The following is a 21,979-nucleotide window of genomic DNA, read 5'->3' on the forward strand; positions in this document are numbered from 1 at the left end:
GACAAAGCTTTTAACATCGTGGCTGCTGCCCAGTTTTTCGCAACATTAATCTAAGAACGCCTGGTAGGTTTGGGATGTTGTTTACTCGTGGCAGTGACGAAATTTCAAGGTAATTTAGCAAATTTATAGCCAGTAAGTAGCCCCAACAGCCAAGATAACTTTCAAACATGTTGTGCCGACAAGTATTTGGAAAGATTTCCAGCGAATTTCGCGGGATTTCGCGGATTTACTTGAAATCCGCGACCGCGCGAAATATCAGAATCCCTGGGCCTCCGAACCTTGTCTCCACCTCATGACTGGTACAATTTTTGTGGAACATCTTGTGCATATGGTGATGGAAGTGGGTGCACGCAGCCAATCAAATATTTTGACAAGCAACCAACACCATCAACTATGCTGCCAATTAAAAGTAGAAGTGTCACTGATAAAGAGAGGGCCATTTTGAAAGATGCACTCTCTGAGTTACAGTGTAGCCTTGTAATTGCAGTGATGATTTGGCTGTTGGTATGGGTTCTCAAAGGAACTAGTTTCTGATGTTGTAGCTACCTATCATAATCTGTTTATTCTGAATGATATAATTAGTAGTGTGCCAGTTTATTCAAAAAATCAGGCTGTTAAAATTCTTGAGATTTTAAATGAGATTTTTAATGACATTGATGAGCATAGCTTAAGTGATTCATCAATCACTTTCGGTGATGGACAAAACACTGACCCCTAGTCCATGGACTACCCTAATGGACTACCCCTAAAAAACACTATTTCAGATGAGTGGTATGTTAAGAAGCTGCGATTATATACTTACACTGCACGGAGGATGCTTTTCTTTTCGTTCCGTATCGCCCTCAGTCGCCATTTTGGACTGAGTCTCGCAAAACCGCAAAAATTTCCACATAATTATAGTACTTATAGTCCAGGCCAGCCAAGAATACTCCTGACTCCTACTGCTTCCACTCCACTCTGATTTTTTGTAGCGTAGTCGTTGGAATTTCTTGCTGTCCCATAGCTTTATCCTCATTCCTATTTCTATTTCATTTTGATACACTCAGGAAAAAACCAGAATACTAGCTGCTTCTGTGCCATAATTTTTGGCACAAAACAAGCAAAACAAATCATGAGTGACAATCTGAAGATCATTTCGTCTGTTCGAGAAAGACTGAGCTACTGAATCACATGGGAGCAAGATTGAGTTGTCCACAGAATATTTGATTCGATTTGAGTCTACGCTTTTTGTGTACAGCGGTTGTTTTATTCAGTGTAGTTATTCAAAATGGCGGCTGAAGGCGATGAAGACCGAAAAGAAAAGCATCCTCCATGCAGTGTAAGTGTATAATCGCAGCTTCTTAACATATCACTCATCTGAAATAGTATTTTTTAGGGGCAGTCCATTTGGGTAGTCCATTAGGGTAGTCCATGGACTAGGGGTCAGTGTTTTGTCCATCACCATCACTTTCAGTGAGGAGTTTTTTACTAGACTTGAAGAACTGCTCTTTTGTGATTATGTTGAGTTTCAAAAGGATTTACCAGATCCAGATGTCTTACCAGAGTGAGTGATATACTCCTGGTATTTTATGTAATGGATATCATATACATACCTTTTTAGGTTTTTCTATTAGCTTAACTAATATAAACAAAAAGGAGGGCTCAGTAGATATTACTCTGAAAGGGGCAGTGAAAATGATGCTGTATATACTAGCCCTCTTAGCTTTAGGTTTCAAACTAATTCCCTCGATTGATTAATAATTTGGTACTGATTCAAAACAGAACTAATGATGGTATTTGATTGAGTGTTGGTGAACGAAAACAAAAATAAAACACATCAGATGACTTCTCTCACTAAATGAAATCAGCAAAATGAACTAAGTTATTGCCTTATCAAATGATTTGAAGTGATTAATTAAAGTATAAAACTGCACTTTATTCTAGTGACAAGGCATTTTCGTTTAAACCTTGTAAGTACACCATCGCCTTAACTAAGGCAAATTAGGTATGCCAAAAAAATAATGTTTGAACTTGTATTAAAATTATGGTTAATTCAAAAAAAGAAACAGAAAACTATATGTCCTAGCCAAATGCTATTGACATGTTACGATACAGCCTTCTTGTTACAGAAAGACATAATTATCTAGTTTTGGATTAATGGAGAATAAAATAATTATCTACTTCAGTGTCTCTTAACTGGGGATCTTTTTAAGACTTGATAACATAGTTCAAAATTTAAATGTGCTATTTAAGCAATAGACCACAACTTTTTATGGTTTATAGGCTGATGAACCACACGGCATGTTGGAAGAACACTCGAAGAATTCGTAAATCACTCGCCTGCGGCTCGTAATTTTCGAATTCTTCTCGTGTTCTGCCACATCCCAACTGGTTTATCAACCTATAAACCATAAAAACTTTGGTCTATTGCTTTTATATAATAATTCAGAAGACGCGCAAAATTTCCATGAATTTACTGGCACAATAAACAATAGCTGATTGACCAATCAGAGCGCGTGCATTCATTTGATTATTTTATAATACTCATGTACAATTAAATCTGTTTGTTCAAGTCACAGATTAAGAGCAAAAATAACTCCCTATTTACATGTATACCAGGGCTTGGAAAAAGTGCTGTACGATTGTCTGGGGCACGTATATTTTCTTGCTGGGCAAGTAACTTTACAGTCTCATTTGTCCAATGGTCAAGGGCTCAGGTATATCATTGGTCGACTAAATCAATAAAGAGCCAACTTCCATTGGTTCAACGGTATTTGCAATTCGAGCTGCTGAATCTTCATTGATATTGGCAGCAAGTGACTTCCACATGCTCTTAACATCATGATTGAACTGCTTAGTTCGCAAGTCCAGTGGAATGTTCATTCCTGGCAAGCCATGTTTGTTAAAAATTCTATTCCATTGAGGGTCATGCACATCTGTTTCCAACAAAATGGCTTCAATTTGGCATATTTGGTCTTGCCATGTGCTTTGTACAGTAGCAGAGCAACCTTGAAAAGGTCAGGCAGCCTCTCACCGTATCCCTCTATACTTGTATCGGCAAACTCGAACAAAATGAGACCAAAGGCCAGCTTTGCCTGATGGTAATTGAAAGGGAAATCATCCTTTGCTGCTCCCCCATTTGCCTCCCCCTGCGGATCCTGAGCCTCGAGAGTGACATTGGGATGTGCCTTGCTTTCATGGCTAGAAAAGGAAGAAACCAAATTTACACTCAGGAATTGCCTACTAGTTACATTGTACTATTACATACCGGTAGTTTCCCAGGGATTACAAATTAAATTAATGATTTTGCGATTTCAGGAACCTCTCAAAACCTTTAGGTTAAAGAAACTGATGATCTTTCCTGCCAAAAAAGTAAGACATTTTACTTGACTTTGGTATGTATGTGTGTGTGTGTGTGTGTGGGGGGGGGGGGGGGGGGGCACTTACAAGCATAACAACATAATGTTTTTTTTTTACTCACCTATTTCTGGTAGCTTTAATGGAGAATACCAGACCACATGACACTCTGCAGTGGAAAAAACCCAGCATGCCTTTCTCCTTCCCAGGCTCATACCTTTTTCACACCAGGCCATGTTGCATAACTTTGTGCCTGAGACAATGAAAACAATAGGATTAAACTAACACAAATTGTTGGTTTATTCATTTATTTCATCATTATTGTTCATTGAAAAAGTGTTAAGTGAACATGAACGTCTTCTGCGGGGTTACAAGAAGTTTTCCCTTTCATGGAGGTATTGATGGTTTTGCTAAAAAGCAGTCTGTTAACACTCAGAGACATACATACATTTTTCTTCAATTAGTTGGTAGAATTTGATTAAAGATCAGTACTTGTAATCTAGCTCTCTGCACGCATTGCAGGCCTATGATGAGGGAGCATGCTCACTCATCATAGGCCTGCAATGCGTGTAGAGAGCATTATAATCTAGCTCTCTGCACGCATTGCAGGCCTATGATGAGGGAGCATGCTCACTCATCATAGGCCTGCAATGCGTGTAGAGAGCATTATAATCTAGCTCTCTGCACGCATTGCAGGCCTATGATGAGGGAGCATTGAAGAAGCTAGTCATAAAAGGGGATAAGTGACGATTTTGGTTGCTTTTCTTTTTTCTTGCTGCAAATTAGCTGAATTTTTGCATGTGGTCTTCAATGTAATAGAAAAACGTGTTCCTGTATTTTTGCCGCTGGTTTTTGCTTCGCTTTATAAAGACGCCGCTAGGAAAACCGAGTGGTTTTTTGCATACGCAATATCCTGAAAACGAAGCAAAGTTTAGCGGAAAAACTACGGGACATTGCTAAACATACCTCAACAAAACTCTATGCGAAATTTGGAGCGTTTTCGACAAAGTTCACTTTTGATTAAAATACCTAACGCCCTTTTCCCGCCGAAGCTGTAAATAAACGAAGCCGGGCCTTTGTTATGATAAACAGAGCCGATCCTTTGTTATAAGAACCAAGCCAAGCCTTTGTTATAAGTCGAAGTCTCGCCTCGGTTTATCATAACAAAGGATCGGCCCGCCGCGACCGCGGGGACTTTGATCTCACTTAGAAAGCAGCAAAATGTCAATTTCACGCAACGTATAAACTCAAAAATGTTAATTTTAGATCAAAAAAGGTTTAAATGTTGATTTCACGTTAACGCGTGACGACAAGGAGGTTGATTTCACTTAGAAACCAGCAAAATGTCAATTTCACGCAACGCATAAGCTTAATGATGTTGATTTCAGGTCTAAATACGGGTTAAAATGTTGATTTGACGTTAACGCGTGACGGCAAGGAGGTTGATTTCTCTTAGAAACCAGCAAAATGTCAATTCCACGCAACGTATAAGCTCAAAAATGTTGATTTTAAGTCAAAAAAGGTTTAAATGTTGATTTCACGTTGACGTGTGACGGCAAGGATGTTGGTTTCACTTAGAAACCAGCAAAATGTCAATTTCACGCAGCGCATAAGCTCAATGATGTTGATTTCAGGTCTAAATAGCTTAAAATGTTGATTTCGCGTTAACGCGTGACGGCAAGGATGTTGGTTTCACTTAGAAACCAGCAAAATGTCAATTTCACGCAGCGCATAAGCTCAATGATATTGATTTCAGGTCTAAATAGCTTAAAATGTTGACTTCGCGTTAACGCGTGACGGCAAGGATGTTGGTTTCACTTAGAAACCAGCAAAATGTCAATTTCACGCAGCGCATAAGCTCAATGATGTTGATTTCAGGTCTAAATAGCTTAAAATGTTGATTTCGCGTTAACGCGTGACGGCAAGGATGTTGGTTTCACTTAGAAACCAGCAAAATGTCAATTTCACGCAGCGCATAAGCTCAATGATGTTGATTTCAGGTCTAAATAGATTAAAATGTTGATTTGACGTTAACGCGTGACGGCAAGGAGGTTGGTTTCACTTAGAAACCAGCAAAATGTCAATTTCACGCAGCGCATAAGCTCAATGATGTTGATTTTAGGTCAAAAAAGGTTTAAATGTTGATTTCACGTTGACGCGTGACGGCAAGGATGTTGGTTTCACTTAGAAACCAGAAAAATGTCAATTTTACGCAGCGCATAAGCTCAATGATGTTGATTTCAAGTCTAAATAGGTTAAAATGTTGATTTGACGTTAACGCGTGACGGCAAGGATGTTGGTTTCACTTAGAAAACAGCAAAATGGTAGGAGCCCATGATGGGCTCCTGAAAATGGTAATTTCACGCAACGTATAAGCTCAAAAATGTTGATTTCAGGTCAAAAAAAGGTGTAAATAAAAATAAAATGAAACAAATAAACATTTCAACAAGCACTTTTCCAAATACGGCAACGTCCTCAATGGCTAAAAAATCACGAGATAAAACATAGTTTTCGACAAACGCGATCGTAGCTTTATGTCACGCACCGCCATAACTTCCAAGTTCAAAATGCGCTGGTACCTCTTATGCCTGATGAGGATAACAACTTTGGTGGCTGTTTAGTTTTGGATTTAAGAATTTGATGACTCCACGTGAAAACGCTCTATAAATAGGGCTGACAGATTAACAGATTAACCCTTCTGCGCAACGTACGGGTCTCCATGTCGGAAACGTCTTGTTAGCATGTTGCGTGACAAATAGGGCATGGCGATTTCACATTGATGTAAACTGAGCTAGTAGATAAGAATTAACAATTACCGGAAATTCCTGTGTGACCAAACTAAGATAGCTAATACAAGAATAGGATCGAGTAGAATTACGGACAGTTCGAGAATTGTACTTGATGTGATTAAATGGTGACTGTGTGATTAAAATACTTCTAAGACATCTTGTGACTTTTGGAGAGCACTAAAGTAGAGGGGACATTCTCCAAACGTGGCACCTCCGACGGGACCGCTATCTACATGGTTGTGAGTATAATTTAGTCCTAAATTCTATTTAAACCTACGCTTCCGACGGAGATGGAGAACGCAAAGGGAAAACTGCAAACGAAACTTACGCAACTAGAAATCCATGCTAAGAGAACGGAACAAGTGCTAGATTCGGGATCTGTAGATGCTATCGAGAGACATACGGGAGCATTAAGGTCTACAATATCTGAAGCGGACGAGTTAAAGCGTGCGTTGGAAGCCTTAAAGATAGAAGCAAAGGAAGATCTTGGTGACATAGGCACGTGGAATGCCGCGATTGACCTTCAGTTGCTGAAAGCTGACGAAGAGGTTGAGAAGCTTCGCAAATGGCTCGAAGACAGAAGACGCCAAGAAGAGACGACCGCGCGTGAAGATCAACTCAAATTCGAGATGAAACTGCATGAAGAAAAGATGAAACTTCAGACCAATCTCACTACGAAAGAGAGCCACGAGGGAGGCGGGTCACCTAAACAAACACAAGCGAAGCTACCAAAGATCGAGATTAAAAGGTTCGAAGGCTCTTACTTGGATTGGCCGAGGTTCTGGGGTCAGTTCACGGAGACGATCGACAAGGCCGAAATAGCACCTATCAATAAATTTACCTATTTATGTGGGCTACTGGGTCCAGAGGTTAAAGCCGCTGTGGAAGCCTTGCCGTTTACAGCTGAGGGTTATAATAGAGCCAAGTCGATATTACTAAGCAATTATGGGAAGGAATCCGAAGTAACAAAGGCGTACGTCAAAGAAATAATGGCTCTCCCTGTCATCACAAGCGCCAACCCTAGGAGGATAAGCGAGTTTAGCGAAACATTGACGTACTGTGTCCAAGCGCTGGAAACAATGAATAAACTCAGTGAAGTTAATGGAAACGTACCAATGACACTGGATAAACTGCCAGCAATTCGGGGAGACCTAGTACGAATGGATCCGGAATGGGAGAAATGGAATTTCGTTCAGTTGTCAGAGGCAGTAAGACTTTGGACAAAAAGAAACCCGGTTGAAGAACGAGAAACATCGGAGCAACTTAATTCCAAACGTGACCGCTCAAATAAGCTCTTCCAAGCACGTGGTGGCGATGGTAAGCCAAACAAATGCGTTTATTGTAGTGATGTGACGCACAGATCGTCGGAATGCCAGAAGATCTCAACCATGGACGAACGAAAGCAGTTTCTCGCGAAAAAGAAGTTATGTTTTAATTGTGCAACACCGAATCACCGCGCCGCAGAGTGTTTCAGCAAGAAAACATGTTTACATTGTCACAAACGCCATCACTCTTCGATATGTGATCGTGAACAAACAGACAGCGGGAAGCAGACGTTGATGACAGCCAGTGAGAACAATGAAGGAATCATGCCAGTCTTAACAGTAAAGGTCGATGGTATTACTTGTCGCGCGTTGATAGATACCGGCGCGGGGAGCTCATATGCATCTGCGAAGCTGTTGGATCTCCTAAAGAAAAAGCCAAGTGAAACGAAAACAAAACGTGTGGATATGCTAATCAGCTCAAAAGTAACCAAACTAGAAGTGTACGACACCGTCGTAGAATCCTTAGACGGGAGTTATCAGATGTCTGTAAAACTGACGAGAGTGAACAAAGCAGAGCTGTTGTCGATTGACAACCCAAACTACGGACAATTGATAAACAAGTACCCGCATTTGCACGGAGTCAAAATCACAGACCGTGACAAGAAGGACCAACTTCCCATACATGTCGTACTAGGAAGCGGGGAATATGCGCGCGTAAAAACTGAGACAAAGCCTCAAATTGGACAGGATGGGAAACCGGTGGCGGAGAAAACTAAACTGGGATGGTTTATCATGAGTCCTGGATCAGAATTTGACCAAAACACGATGCTGCTGACGCAAACATCACAGAGCGACTACGAGGACCTGTGCAGGCTTGACATACTAGGGCTTGCAGACACACCAGAACATGACCAGAGCATAGTGCACGCAGAATTTAAGGAACAACTACAACGCTCACCGGAAGGATGGTATGAAACCGGACTACCATGGCGAGGCAATCATCCAGACCTACCAACAAACGAACAAGGAAGTATACGACGCCTGTCAAGTCTGACCAGAAAACTGCAGCGCATTAACCTCACCGATGAGTACGATGCCATTATACGAGAGCAACTCCAGAACAAAGTAGTTGAAGTTGCACCAGAAGAAATCGTGGGGAAAGAATTCTACATCCCACACAAAGCAGTGGTTAGAGAAACGGCTGAAACGACCAAGATGCGCATAGTCTATGATGCTTCTGCAAGAGCAACGCCAGAGTCACCGTCGCTGAACGAGTGCCTTTATCCTGGCCCTCCATTGCAAAACAAGCTTTGGGACATACTAGTGAGACAGAGAGCATACCCCATAGCTGTAACTGCAGACATCCAGAAAGCCTTCTTGCAAATACGAATCCGAGAGTGTGAACGTGATGCATTAAGATTCCATTGGAGGAAAAGTGAACACGGGAAGTTAGAGATACTACGTTTCACTCGTGCGCTGTTCGGTCTAGCCCCATCGCCCTTTCTACTCGGTGGCGTAATCGAAGCTCATTTAGATGCTTGGGAAGAACGAGAACCAGAGATAGTGGCAGAGCTTCGACGCAGCTTGTATGTCGATGATCTACTCACCGGTGGACGAAATACAAGCCAGGCCCAGCAGCGTAAAGAGAAAGCCGTTCAGATATTCAGCGACGCAACGTTCCAACTCCACAAGTGGCATTCCAACGTCAAACAGCTAGAGGAAGATCCAAACCTGATCGTCCCCCCTGAAGAGCAGTCATTTGCCAAACAACTAAATGTTAAACCAAGTGAATCTAAGATGTTGGGACTCAAGTGGGACAAACAGCATGACACCTTAGCGGTAGTGATACCCAAAGAAGAAACCCAGCCAACCAAGCGAGGAATCCTGGGAAAGATGGCTAAGATTTATGATCCCTTAGGCCTGATTGCACCATTGACGCTCACTGCAAAGCAGATTTATCGTGAGTTGTGTGAAACCAAAGTACAATGGGATGCGAAGATCAACGGAGAACTCCTACGGCGCTGGAAAAAATGGGAGGAGCAATTACCTCGTGAACAGCAAGTACCGCGATCAATAGCACGATATCAAGAAGCAGTACAAGAAGTGGAACTACACTCTTTCGGGGACGCATCAGAACGAGGAGTAGGAGCGGCAGTCTATGCAGTTGTACGCCAACCATCAGGCAACACTCAACGATTAGTGGTCGCCAAGAGTCGACTTGCTAAACAGGGACTGACTATTCCACGCCTAGAATTGATTGCAGCGCACATGGCTACCAATCTACTGATAAACGTGCGGAACGCCCTAGATAACGTGCCCTCCCCAAAGGTGTTTGGATGGTTAGACAGCACCGTCGCACTTCATTGGATCAAGGGAAATGGCCAGTACAAACAGTTTGTCGCGCATCGAGTTGCCAAGATACAATTACACAAGGAGATCGAGTGGAGGTACGTTCCTACGGATGAAAACCCTGCAGACCTAGCGAGCAGAGGTGCTCCAGTTCAATCAGCACTTTGGCAACAGGGACCGGCGTGGCTCCAGGACAAGTCCAAGTGGCCAATCAACCCAGTCACTCGATCGTCACCAGCATCAGAAATGGAAGCCAAAGTCATTAGGGAAGTGCTCAACCTAGCGCAAACCAAACCAGAGCCAGACGAGTTCGACGAACTCCTCGAACGCAACAGCTTGCGCCAAACTTTAAGAGTCGGCGCATGGATCAAGAGATTCATCCATAACTGCAAGCATAAAGAGAAGAAACTTGGGCCCCTACTCACAGAAGAAATAGAAGACGTACGTGGTTGGTGGATTAAGCGAGTCCAATGGCGAGACAGAGAAACCACGGACTACCCTTAAATTAGCGGGCAACTCAACCTAAAACCCAATGAAGAGGGAGTGATGACCTGCCACGGCCGGATACAAGGGCAAACTCCGATATACCTACCGAACAGTGCAAGTTTTACAGGAAAACTGGTCCAACAAGTTCATTGCCAGACGCTGCATGGGGGAGTCGCTCTGACAATGGCAGCAGTGAGAGAGAGATACTGGGTACCGAAGCTTCGTAGCTTGGTCAAATCGGTCCGAAGTAAGTGCTATGGTTGCAAGAGATTCAATGCAACTCCAGCAAGAAACCCAATACCTGGTCAGTTACCGGAAGATCGGACCACAGTTGGCGCTGCATTTGAAGTCATCGGTACAGATTTCGCTGGGCCAGTGAAGTACAAACAGGGAAAGAAAAGTCAAGGAAACGCCTACCTGGCTATCTTCACTTGCAGCCTTTCAAGGGCTATACACTTAGAGTTAATGGCCAGCCTGGAGACGGACAACTTTATCACATGTCTCAAGCGTTTCATCGCTCGTCGTGGACGACCACGGGTCATCTACTCAGATAATGGCGGTACCTTCATCAAAGCTGAGAAATGGCTACGGGAGTTACGAAAGGATGAGCGTCTCCAGGGTCTTCTAGAACAACACGAGATCTCATGGAAATTCAACTTGAGCCGCGCCCCTTGGTGGGGGGGTCAGTTTGAGAGATTAATTGGAGTCGTGAAATCTTCCATGTTCAAAGCTATTGGTGGAGCTACTCTAACCTGGTCTGAGCTCAGTGAAGTGCTACTCGACGTTGAAACGCAGATTAATCGCCGTCCATTAAGCTATGTGGAAGACGACGTCGAGTTACCAATCTTAACGCCCGCAACCTTCTTGTACCAGCGAACAAACCAGTTACCAGAAGAGGAGACCTGGAGGATAACAGATCGAGACATCCGGAGGCGTGCTAAGTATCTGCGAACCTGCAAGGACAAGATGTGGAGTCGCTGGCAGAGAGAATACCTTACAGCACTAAGAGAAAGACACAACCTGACGCACGCAGTGACCAAGTTCCAACCTAAGAAAGGAGACGTCGTCATAGTGAAAACCGACAGCAAGAATCGTGGAATATGGCCGCTGGCCATAGTGAATGAAGTGTACCCGGGCAGCGACGGCGTCATACGCGCGGTTCAACTCAAAACCGCGAAAAGCATGCTGGAACGACCAGTACAACATTTGTACCCATTGGAACTCGAGTGTGATCTCAACACTCCAGTGGCAGACCCGCGCTTAAACCCACAGGCTCAGGATTTCCGCCCTAAAAGAGATGCAGCATCAGCAGCAAGGGTACGAATGAAACAACTTGCGGATGCTGAACAATGTGAACTATGAACAGAAATCAAACAAGTTGCGGATGTTGAACAATGTGAAATACGAACGGTAAATCAGTTCGTGAAAACTGATCCATTAGCAGTGGAATATATCATTGTTTTGTTTGAGGGAATCAGTACACAGCCTGAACTGTGAATTTTGAAATCGTCAATAGGAAGTGACGTTGATCGAGGACTGATTATCGTTTTGTTACCGCTCATATGTGATTTAATAGTTCAAGACTCAAATCGCGTGATTGAAACAGAATTATGACATATGCTTCGATAGCGAACCATATGAGGGGAGTGTGTGTCGGAAACGTCTTGTTAGCATGTTGCGTGACAAATAGGGCATGGCGATTTCACATTGATGTAAACTGAGCTAGTAGATAAGAATTAACAATTACCGGAAATTCCTGTGTGACCAAACTAAGATAGCTAATACAAGAATAGGATCGAGTAGAATTACGGACAGTTCGAGAATTGTACTTGATGTGATTAAATGGTGACTGTGTGATTAAAATACTTCTAAGACATCTTGTGACTTTTGGAGAGCACTAAAGTAGAGGGGACATTCTCCAAATCCATACATCTGCATGTCCCCTGATCCCAGAAGCTCAAAACACTACAAATCATGCCGATTTGAAATAAAATCAACGCAAACTGGATCACAGATCTGTTACAATCCATCGCCACTTGCTGGCCATTATTATGTTTAAATCTAGTTACCAGTTCGAGAAACGTCCGCAGAACGTAATCGCAATGCATGCCGGGAAGGGTCTTTACACCTCGTGCGCGGGAAAACATGACGGTCGATACAAGACAAATTTTATAAGTCTAAAACCAGTTCTCGCTTTCCAAACTTTGACGCTAGCAACGCTTGGCAAATGGGCCACAACTCACCAGAGGGTATTTTTCTTGGGCAAGAACTGCTCTTGGACTTTGCTACCTGGCTCGATCTGACTTCGAACGCCGATAACACGATTACGGTATATCAGCTGCCTTCGAAGTTTCAGAACACATTTTGATTCTTTAAAACGTGCTGATGACTTACGGGTTTATCGAGGCTTTATGATGCCTCTCAACCACCAGGTAGGCATACAAGGTACTTTAAAACAATGCTTAAGATATTAGTTGACAGAGCTCTAATGCGGCACATCTCTTTTTTGTTTGATGGCATTTCGTTTGACGCTCGATCGATTCACGTGTTGTGTTCATGTCACAATAACCGGTGTAAACAATCCGTTCCCAGATTTCCGCTCTATATGCTGTGGGATTCGGTTTTGACTTCATACACTATAAACAGTCTGCCTGTTTGCTGTTCAACAAATAAACTCCTAAAGACATGGCTAGGAAAAGCCGAGTTTTTTGCCTACGTTTTAACTCGAAAACAAAGCAAAAACCAGCGACAAAAATACAGAACCACGTTTTTCTATTACATTGAAGACCACATGCAAAAATTCAGCTAATTTGGAGCAAGAAAAAAGAAAAGCAACCAAAATCGTCACTTATCCCCTTTTATGACTAGCTTCTTCAATTTCTCCTTGGTGATCATTTACAATATTCATTCAGATTAAAATATTTTCTTGTATATGTCTTGATATCGTAAGGAGCAATATGTTGCTAAAAACTGTATTACCCCTTGTCTGATACTATTGCTATAATCCTCTATCAATTTTATACTTACCTGACTCTGTTGGAATGAAGTTCACATGAGTTTTATCACATCGCTCTATTCGACACAAAAAACCATTTGCACCCATAGCACTCTCCAGCTCATGACCCTGCTGAACCAAAGGTTCGACTTCACTTCCAGTCATTAGATACGTCTCCACATATTTTATGCAAAGATCATGTAGCCATTTCCTTAGACCTTTTCCCAAGTCATCTTTTGATGGCATGTCATAGTCTGGAGCATCTATTCCACATGAAAAAGTACACAGAAGGAAAAATGAGAGCATCACTTTAAAATGTTCCCTACTGTGTATAGCTACATCAGTAATATTACCACCCTCAGTCTTTGAGACTCCTCCTCCCTGACGAATTTCTTAACTTGATCTACTGTGGGTGAGGTTGAAGATTTTCAGGTCAACTAGCTAGACCCTCTAATTTGCAAAAATGTAATTTTATTTTATTAAAACAATAAATAAATAAACAGTTTGTTAACAGATCATAGAACACAGGTTGTAATGGTATACATTAAGGATGTAGGAGTGATAACAGATTGTGTTACTAATGACCTTTAAGTAATAGTGAAGCTACATGTATTGCTTTAGCTACCTTTCTTTACACAGACTTCATGATAACACCAGAAAGTATGAAAGTGAAGAATGATCATCGCAGTAAATTTTCCAATTTAAGCAACTGGAATGAGGAAGCCTGAAAAAAATCAGGGCTTCAACGGGATTCGAACCCATGACCTCCGCGACACCAGTGCGATGCTCTACCAACTGAGCTATGAAGCCACACATTGGGAGCGAGGTCAATTAATTGAGTTCATATCAGGCTTCCCATAAGGAGTGAAATGATTTGAAGTATATATGAAATAATTCATATTTGAACTGTGGTTGTAGATGAAAGTGAGGAATGAGGTCACGGGTTCCAATCTCGTTTTTCAGGCTTCTTCTTTCCAATTGCTTAAATTGGAAAATTCACTGCTTCAATTTCATCTACAACCGCAGTTCAAATATGAATTATTTCATATATACTTCACATCATTTTACTCCTACAGAAAGATATGAACTCAATTAATTGACCTCGCTCCCAATGTGTGGCTTCATAGCTCAGTTGGTAGAGCATCGCACCGGTATCGCGGAGGTCACGGGTTCGAATCCTGTTGAAGCCCTGATTTTTTTTAGGCTTCTTTTTTCCAATTGCTTAAATTGGAAAATTTACCGCGATGATCATTCTTCATTCTTCTGTGGTCTTGTTGTGTCTAAGTTAGGTTCATTGACCCTGTTCAGAACAGAGTACTACTGTGTCCAATGTATGGAACGATTTGCTGTGTTCTCTACCTTGAATTCTGGCATTAACCATCAAATCAACATTGTCCCCCATCAACCTAAGATTTATAGAAACGTTATTTTACACATGACTATCTACATAATGAGAAGTTACAAGTTTATACTCGACAGAAACCAAAAACATCCTTGACTTTTCACTGACCTGTGAACAATTTTCACTAACCTTGTATTGTGAGGATAATAATAAATTAAAGGTGCCTGTGAGCCACTTCATGGATGAATTGGATGAATGTAGAAAAGCTAGTTGGATAAAAAGAGAAGAGGAATTGATCATTGTGGAGTTCTTCTTTGTACCGCAGTATAAAACAGCAAAAGAAACATCCTTTGATGCATGGGTTCGGATGTCCAGTGGTTGCTTATTGACACCCTTTAGGTAAAAGTCAAGTCTGCAAACAGGCCAAGTGGCCCACCAGGGCAGAGCTTATCCTGGTTTCTGCAGCATGAAGTGACTACAGTAGGGGTATTTCTACTCCCCCATGGATGGGATGCTAGTCCATTGCAGGGTTACCCCCAGCATTAAGTTCACTGGTACTCATTTATTTACGGGGGTGGAAAAAAGCCCTGTGAGAACAAAGTGTCTTGCCCAAGAACACAACGCAATGTCCACGGCCAGGGCTCAAACCTGGACTGCTTAATCCGGAGATCAGCGCACTAACCGTGAGGCCACCACGCCCCCACCCTTTAGGTGGCTTAATTTGCTCTCTGTTAAAATTATTTTATAGATTATAAATAATTATTTATTACATAATTGAAAGTAGATTTCAACAGAGTGCAACAACAAAGATTAAGATGAACACTGCTTTTATTATATTAGGAGCATTTTCTTTATTATTAAGTCTACTGAAATACTGACTACCATAATATATGTAGCACATAAAAGCTAACAGGAGACATTCTAGCCAACAGTTTCCTATACACAGAGATTACACAATTTTTTCTGAGTTATAAATAACAATCTTTACAGCAGCAGGACACACATGTAGTAGAAGTACAGCATGATAACAACCATTTTAAGAACTGAATGGAAGTTCAACAGGTATAAACTGGCACAGTTAGGATAGCTAATACTTCAAATAAACATCACAAGATTTGTATTTTATTAATAGAAACAGATTACCACCATTCAACTTTTGTGTTCCAGTTTATGATGGGAGTTAGTAGTTTCATTTAATTGTAGTCCTAATATAAAGACTGATTGTGATACTCTACATGTGTATGTTCATGTATATGAACATGATATAGAACTGCTAATTTTAAGTTTCTGTAAGTTATATACTGTAATTTCTGTATTCCACTGTAAAGCTATACGTTCATTTCTTGAGTTAAGGTTTGACACACATAGCGAGTTCAGATGGATTTCACTTGTTGACATTCTTGACTTAACGAAACATACATGGCTAAAGTTCTAAAAGTGTTTCCAACTCTGTAATTATACATGCAGCTTGGAAAGCCATTTAATTTATATGCTTGTAACCAATGTCTTTCGCAAAGAATGAGTTTCAACAGTTCAAGTGTCAGCTGACTTAAGTCTTGAAAGCATCTTATTCCCTTTGTAAACAGTAGAATTCCACATCTATCTGCAATTCTCAGATTAATTCCATGAAGATTTAAGGGTGACTTGTGTTGTTAAAGCCAGTTTCTACTAAGTCTTTTGATATTATTCTTGGCAGCTGATAAACATGTATAGCATCAGTAATGTTGTTGTTAATATTAACATCTGCTTACTGTCACTTGCATATTATACAGTAGTTGTTATTACAGTGTTCATCTGGGTTATATGGAGATGCACAATACTACAACTTGCTTCACCTGCAATACACAATAAATATAATAGTGACACATTTTAAAAGGGTATAAATGATTATATGCAGAAAAAATATTGTATATCTTTAATTTGCTTCCCTTTCTCTCCCCCCCCTCCCCTCCCCCAATAAAAAAGGTACTTACCTAACTAAGGTGTCCAAGTGATATTTCTTGCTTTTCTGGAAAGGGTTAATAAGAAAGAAAATGCCAGTTATAATGTCATGCTCTCCCTCAAGAAACATTGGAGCTAAAATAATTCTTTTAACCTGAAAAAAAAAATGTATTGTTATGTACAGCTTCTGAAAATTTTGGTAGCGTTACATGTGATGTCGAATCTCTATGAAGACTAAGAATTTAGGGACATGAATAGCACAGTAAATTCAAACCATTCTTTGTTTCCACCAATAAATTTTCTGACTGTTTTGCAGTGTGATTTAAATAATTGCTTGATACATTTAGATACATCTATTTATTTGGTATGTTAAGGTGGCCGAACACACGTGCGCTTTTGCTGATGCAATTTAGCGCGCGCACAAGGATTGGAAAAAACAAACATGCCGTCAATAGAGCGATCATTTTATTTACTAAAACACCCGTACTATCTGTGCTATTTTTCTCTATTTAATTGAATGCAGTGCATTGATGGCTTTAGTCTTTTATTACAAAGATATGGTAGAAAAGGTAATGATTCAAAGAACTCAGCAATTCTCAGCTTTTTCTTTGTCACCGAAAGAAACCAGTTAAATGCAGCGCATGCGTAGTAAGTCAAAAAATTGCGATTGAATGAAAAATTGTACTCTTGAAAATACGCCTATTTCTCGAGAACCACTCATTAGAATTTCACAAAATTTGGCATGAAATACTTTAGGAAATAAGTAACTGGAGAATTGAAAATAACTGAACTTTAACAAAGGAAATTCTAGATATTCCAGTGAACCTTAAACAAGGGATAATTAAATACCTCTCTGTTAAATTATTAGCAAAATGGTGTTAACCTGTGAGAATCGTTACAAGCTTGTTACAGGCAAATTATAAAGAAAATCTAAGTACTAGATTTTATCGAAATAAACAAAACCCAGTATAAAGGCCTGTTTATATTTATTCATGTTGCCATGGCAATGGCAGCTATGTCAGCTTAACCATCGAAAAACCAAAGTTCGTGTTGTTAACTTGCTTGCCGCAATTTTTGGCGACCAAGGGATCAAGAATTTTAGAGAAAAAGGTGAATGAAACACAGGTATCAAAAACTGTGTTCAGCCACCTTAAGTTTCCATATTCAGCTAAATTACATATTAATAATAATCTCATATGATACATACAGGGAAATATTCAAACAGCTGTCATGGAAATATACTGTAAACACCGGCGTATAAGCCGCACTCGCAGATAAGCCACACCCCAAGTTTGGCAACTTAAATTTTGAAAAAAGAAATTTGGAAAGAAAGTAAAGTAAATCAAAAGTGGAGTCTTGAGAAAGATGTCTTACATGTATATGTATTTCTTGAATGCGTCAACCCGCATATTAACTCACTAAAACAGAGAATACTAAAACTCTTACCTATAATTTTAGCAGTGAGATAGTATGAAAATCCAATTTAGATATAAATCTGATCTTTCTAGTTTCTGGCATTTTTAGTCCAGTATTTTTCATTCCCGTCCGTTTCTCAGTAGAATTTACATACAACAACATGAATGTTTCGGTTCGTTCGTAGCTTAGTAACCCAGCAGGCTTAGTAATGAAGAAATGGTCTGCGGCCATCAGCAACACTTAAAACATCTTTTTGGCAGAATGGAGATTCCCTACCGAGTGACATTCAGCTACTCAAGAAAGGCAACGTTAAACCGGTTAAAAGCTTTTGTAACGTAGAAGGTTTAAAAGATGATTAACATGAACAAAAACGGCTCTTTTAGGAGCCGCCAAACTCGCAAAAGTAATGATCAATAAGTATTATGGTATAATTTTATCAGTTTCTTTATTATTTTGCTACACAGCTCTACACAGACTGTAAAATTTTCGCTGAAAGGTGTTAATTTATGCAAATTTACGGCATGGTGTCCAGATGTTCTCGCAGATAAGCCGCATCCCCAATTTGATGCAAAAATTTTGAGCAACATGGTGCGGCTTATATGCTGGTGTTTATGGTAAATAGGGTCATGATCACTGTAGTAAGACTCCAGAGTACCTGCTGATTGTGCACATTGTGGTACATTGGTATAAACATGAGCTATCTGTGTATGGTAGTCAGTAGTAAACTGGTTAATGAACTGAGTGTATCCTCTGTCTGTTATAAGATATTTTTTTAGAGCCTTTTGCCCTGAATTTACCTGCATGAGATCAATATTGAAATCCCCAAGCAGAGTCGAGAAGATGAGTATAAGAGCATCAATTAACTGTGAAATTGTAACTTTAGTTTTCAAGCAACAGATACCAGTGACATGAATATTTGGAATTGGTTGGCTTAAAACCTTTAACAGTGATTTCCAAATTATTAAAGTAATATCTGTATGGAATTTTAGTACAATTCAAATCATTCTTAATGTACAAAGCAGTTCCATATAGCAAGTTCTTATGTTAGACTGATTAAAGTCATTACTGTAAAAGAGTTAATTCACTACCCTTACCAAAACAGCTGTATTTTTAAACTGATTTTAAACTGTTTTGAACGTATTTTGACGATTTAAACAGTATTTTGAAGTCACTATAGGGTATTTTTGTGCTATTTTGTACAAAATTCAAAATTTTGCTTCTTGTTTGTAATGTATTTCAAGTATAGTTAAAACCTACTTCATGATATTGGAATGATTTTCACTCTGTTTTTAACGTAGTTTGAGCTCAAAACAGGGTTTAAATAGGGGATTTAAAATCTATTTTAATACTATGGCCACAAAAATTTCATTCAAACAGTTTAAAAATTCTAGTTAAACCCTGTTTTGAAAGTTATGTTGGCAATGGCCGTAGGTTTAAAAAGTATTTTACAAATTTTCAGTGTTAAAATAGTCTTTAAATAGGATATTTAAAATGTAGTTGACATGCCAAGAACATAAAATATGTTTTAAATAGGAAGTTTAAAACCTATGAGATAGCAATTCATATTATAAGCTTTAAAATACAACCAAAACAGTCTGTTTTAAACATATTTTAAGTTTTAATCAGGCGAGTATACTATTTAAATAGTAGTTTTAAATAATGACAATAATGTCTATCTTAAAAACAGATTTTAAATACACTATTTTTGCACTATTTATAAATCTAGCCCAATGGAAATTTATAATTCAATCAACATAATTTGCATCCCCTTTTTGCAAACTGCTTTAGTGTGTAAGCTTTTAAGACTCTCTCAATATCAAAATCAATCAAAAATTTAGCCAAGCCAAAAACATGAATCTGTGGACAAACAAACCTTTTCGCAAAATAGCACTCTCTTGCCGCCCTGCATGCACATGTATTCCTGTCTTTCTTTTTTTGTCGAAGTATCAAGCACTGTTTATAACCAAAATGGCAGGCAAAGACTGAACAACTCCAGGACTTCCCAGAGGAGTTTTTTGACAGGCGTTAAAGTAAATCCCAGTCTTCTCTAAAAGGACATGGTCACAGATGCCATGTTTGTTCACAAGTGAGGTTCAGGTTGAGAGCATGTGCTAAGCCACATGTACATGCACAATATATAAGTTCTATCAAAAGTGTCATCACTTTAAAAATTTACCAGGAGCAATCAAATTTCTGAAAGCAGCAACTAATAACTCAAGGAAAATTGATCCAAGTAATTGGTTGACATTACTTATTACTGATTGGGGCTACTCCTAATGGCAAAACATGCCATCACTCACAAAGTAGACCAGAATTAAGATCTCACAATCAAATCACAAAAAAATCACATCTACTCAATATTAAAAAGAAAATTTCAAGGTACATGTAACTAGCTTGCAGTAATTAGCAAATTATTGATTGTGGTCAGTCATCATGTACGTGCTTCAAGATTACATAATTTACATACATGTAATTTTGGCAGAAAGTGTCCCACTCACAGTGTGCATGTGAAATATCTCAAAACAAATCACAAGAAATGACAACCACTGAATATGAAAAAGAAAATTGCTTGTAGTAATCAGCCAGTTACATGTATTTATTGTGGTCCCTCATCATGGTGTACATGCTTCAAGATCTTGCAAAAGTGCTGTCACTCACAAAGTACACCAAAATCAAGATCTCACAACCAAATTCCTTTTTTTTTTTGTTCTCTCAAACAATTCTTTTTTTCCTGTTTCCCATATGAGCAGTTACAGTTTTCCAGATTTGACAGTCATTTAATTTTGAAGTCAAAAGTGGTTTGAACTAATATTTGTGTACAACAGTTTAGTCATTATTGTTAACAATGTAGGAAATCCATTTTTTTTTGTCTAAACAGTTGTTAATGATAAAAGTTGTTGTTCCAGTCTGTTATGAGCAGACTTATGTTGAATTTAGTGGTTGGTTTCAATGACAGATGCTGTGACCAGGCTAATATTATGAGAGTCTGTGCTCTGATCTGTTAACAAGAGGCATTCACTACCAACATCACAGCAAGCTGGCAAAAAGCGCCGGTTCCACAATAACTGTGAATAATAATTATTATTGGATGAGGTTGAGCAAAATATCATGATTTGTCAGTGGCAAGCAGATCAATTATTTCCCGAAGCTGAAGGCTGAGGCAAATAATTGATCTGTGACCACCCAGTTTGGTTTCACATTTAAATCACTCTCTGACAGCTCAGCGAAGCGATCTGCCATTTAAATTATTTCACCTGAGAGCTTGGTTTCAATTACGCATGAGAGGAAAATTCAATATTATTTGCAGCAAACACATTTACACGGCACTATGCATGAGCAGATCATTATTTGTAGGCAGTTATTTACACGTCACTTGGTGGGCTCTCAGCCAATGAAAAGGAAGACAAAATGCACCGAATGATAAAAAGTTTTATTTTTCAGTTGTCAACAATAACATTTCAGAACACCTAGAGGCCTTTGCACATTTGCTTGGATGCCATCTTGCAAACTAGAGCACAAGCTTCAAGATCTCGCGAACAACAACTACCAAACCAAGACTTGGAACATTTCATTATTAATTATGTACATGAATCAACTGCATTATCCACTTACCCATTCATTCATGTCCTAGTGGGCTATTTTGTAACTGGTTAAATTTACTCTGTTTCTTGAAAATGTTACAAGCAAAAGCGAATAAAGAACCCTCACTGGACCACATAAAAATGCCTTGGTGGTAAATCACACTGGTTCCGCAAATCTTTCCCAACTTAATTGTTTCATCTGCTTCAGTTTCTTGCAAAGAATGAAATACTTCAGCTACATGTAGTTTTCTGTGTTTTCATCCTTCTCTTATTACTTTGTCCTCTTGTCTTTCATTATTTTTTCTTCTTCTTGCCAGGTAATTTCTTCTTCCTGAACCTTGGTTGTGCTTAGCCATATTTTTTGGAAATATATCAACCTGCCACATAAATATAGTGCATTCATCTAATCAAAAATTTGTTGAATTTGAACTACACTGAATGCTTGTCTATCCCCCACTGAAGGTCAAAACTAACATGTG

General features: G+C 39.6%; 3 protein-coding genes across 7 annotated transcripts in view; 2 read left to right on the top strand and 1 right to left on the bottom strand.

Moving 5' to 3' along the window:
- Nucleotides 1-21,979, bottom strand: part of LOC149112989 (uncharacterized) — a 79,892-nt gene that overhangs the window by 57,160 nt on the left and 753 nt on the right. The window contains exons 2-8 of one of the 5 annotated variants that reach the window (XM_089288591.1): nt 21,532-21,877; nt 16,536-16,570; nt 14,752-16,397; nt 14,580-14,626; nt 13,253-13,483; nt 3,461-3,589; nt 621-3,180 (exon numbers count right to left, since the gene is read on the bottom strand). In XM_089288591.1, the coding sequence (XP_089144717.1) occupies nt 3,023-3,180; nt 3,461-3,589; nt 13,253-13,483; nt 14,580-14,622 (561 nt within the window). In that variant the 5' untranslated portion in view covers nt 14,623-14,626; nt 14,752-16,397; nt 16,536-16,570; nt 21,532-21,877 and the 3' untranslated portion in view covers nt 621-3,022. Of the gene's footprint in view, nt 1-620; nt 3,181-3,460; nt 3,590-13,252; nt 13,484-14,579; nt 14,627-14,751; nt 16,398-16,535; nt 16,571-21,531; nt 21,878-21,979 lie in introns of those variants that run through there. The other 4 variants (XM_089288592.1, XM_089288593.1, XR_016206872.1 and 1 more) reach the window with 4 other exon arrangements.
- On the top strand, nt 6,039-10,243 carry LOC110065254 (uncharacterized). The gene has a single exon (XM_020772363.2). It carries the CDS (start codon nt 6,416-6,418, stop codon nt 10,241-10,243), a length of 3,828 nt encoding a protein of 1,275 aa, XP_020628022.2. The 5' UTR covers nt 6,039-6,415.
- LOC149112994 (uncharacterized) lies at nt 10,286-12,101 on the top strand. Its single transcript, XM_089288561.1, has one exon. The coding sequence runs from the start codon at nt 10,286-10,288 to the stop codon at nt 11,585-11,587; it is 1,302 nt and encodes a 433-aa protein (XP_089144687.1). The 3' UTR covers nt 11,588-12,101.

Source organism: Orbicella faveolata, unplaced genomic scaffold (assembly GCF_042242905.1).
Source record: "Orbicella faveolata isolate gen_17 unplaced genomic scaffold, um_ofav_v1 contig_17, whole genome shotgun sequence".
In the NCBI taxonomy this organism is placed as follows: Eukaryota; Metazoa; Cnidaria; class Anthozoa; order Scleractinia; family Merulinidae; genus Orbicella; species Orbicella faveolata.